Raw genomic sequence first — 1,074 nt, 5'->3', positions numbered from 1 at the left:
AGGCCTCGGGCCCTGGCTTGGGCCGGGCTGCCCGCGCACCTGCTTGGAGAGCAGCTCCTTGCACAGCGTGTAGAGCGTGATGAACTTCCTGGCCAGGAGGCGGGCCTCCAGGAAGCCCTCGGCCACCAGCATGATCTCGCAGATCAGCTCGAAGTCGGGCACCACCATCGCGCAGGGCCTGGAGGGGTCAGCGGGTCAGCCAGGCCCCTCCCACCAGGGGTGCACTCAGCGGCCCTGAGGGGAGCAGGGGACACGCAGCATTGCTGGTCTAGATGCCAGGGCTGGACTGGGCTCCCAGGCCCCTCCCCTCCCCTCTCCCCACATCCCTGTCTCTCCTCCACCCTCAGGCCCTGCGCCTGCGCCCTCTACCCTTCTCTGGGGGTCACCCTGCACCCTGCCTGCCCTGGTCTCCAGGAGGGACCCTGCTCTGGGAAGGCAGCACAGGAGGTGGGCATCTGCTCTTTAGGGGGCCCTGGCCGGCTGGATCCCCTCTGCCCGGGGACCCCCTTCTGCACCAGGTCTTCCCTCTCCCGGCTCCGCCCGCCTCTGCTCCTCCCCTGCCCGCCTCCCCCTCCCCCACGCACCTGAACAAGGCCTTCAAGTTCTCCGGCAGCTCCGTGCGCCCCGCGTACCCGGGGTTCATGGTGATGAAGATGCCGACGGTGGGGATGAGGCCGATCATCTCCCCCAGGAAGTTGAAGGTCTTCTTCTTGGCCCGAATGGCATCCTGGACGCACTTGACCTGGGCAGTGGGCACAGACCGTGGGCGCGGGGACGCGCGGCTTCATGTGTTTAAATTGAACTTTAAATCTTGAGACCGGCGTAGATTCACACGCAGTGAGTTCACATGTAAGACCGAACGCCGGGGAGCACCCACGTGCTCCACCCCACGGCCCCACGGTAACCTCTGGCATGGCCGGGGTGCAGACGCCGCGGGCGCGGACGTGGACAGGCAGGACATGGGGCGTCCCTGTCACTGGGAGACCCCCCCCCAGGCACCTCTGCAGCCACTCCCTCCCTCCCGCCCCAGCCTCTCCTCGACCTGCGCGACCCTGTCTATGAGGCTGTCCCCGT

General features: G+C 67.4%; 1 protein-coding gene across 1 annotated transcript in view; it reads right to left on the bottom strand.

Moving 5' to 3' along the window:
- Positions 1-1,074, bottom strand: part of DNAH17 (dynein, axonemal, heavy chain 17) — a 76,281-nt gene that overhangs the window by 36,878 nt on the left and 38,329 nt on the right. Inside the window, 2 exon segments of the mRNA XM_014531725.1 lie at positions 40-178; positions 585-742. Of these exon segments, the coding sequence (XP_014387211.1) occupies positions 40-178; positions 585-742 (297 nt within the window).

Source organism: Myotis brandtii, unplaced genomic scaffold (assembly GCF_000412655.1).
Source record: "Myotis brandtii unplaced genomic scaffold, ASM41265v1 scaffold825, whole genome shotgun sequence".
In the NCBI taxonomy this organism is placed as follows: domain Eukaryota; kingdom Metazoa; phylum Chordata; class Mammalia; order Chiroptera; family Vespertilionidae; genus Myotis; species Myotis brandtii.
This window is presented reverse-complemented; position numbering and strand designations above follow the sequence as displayed.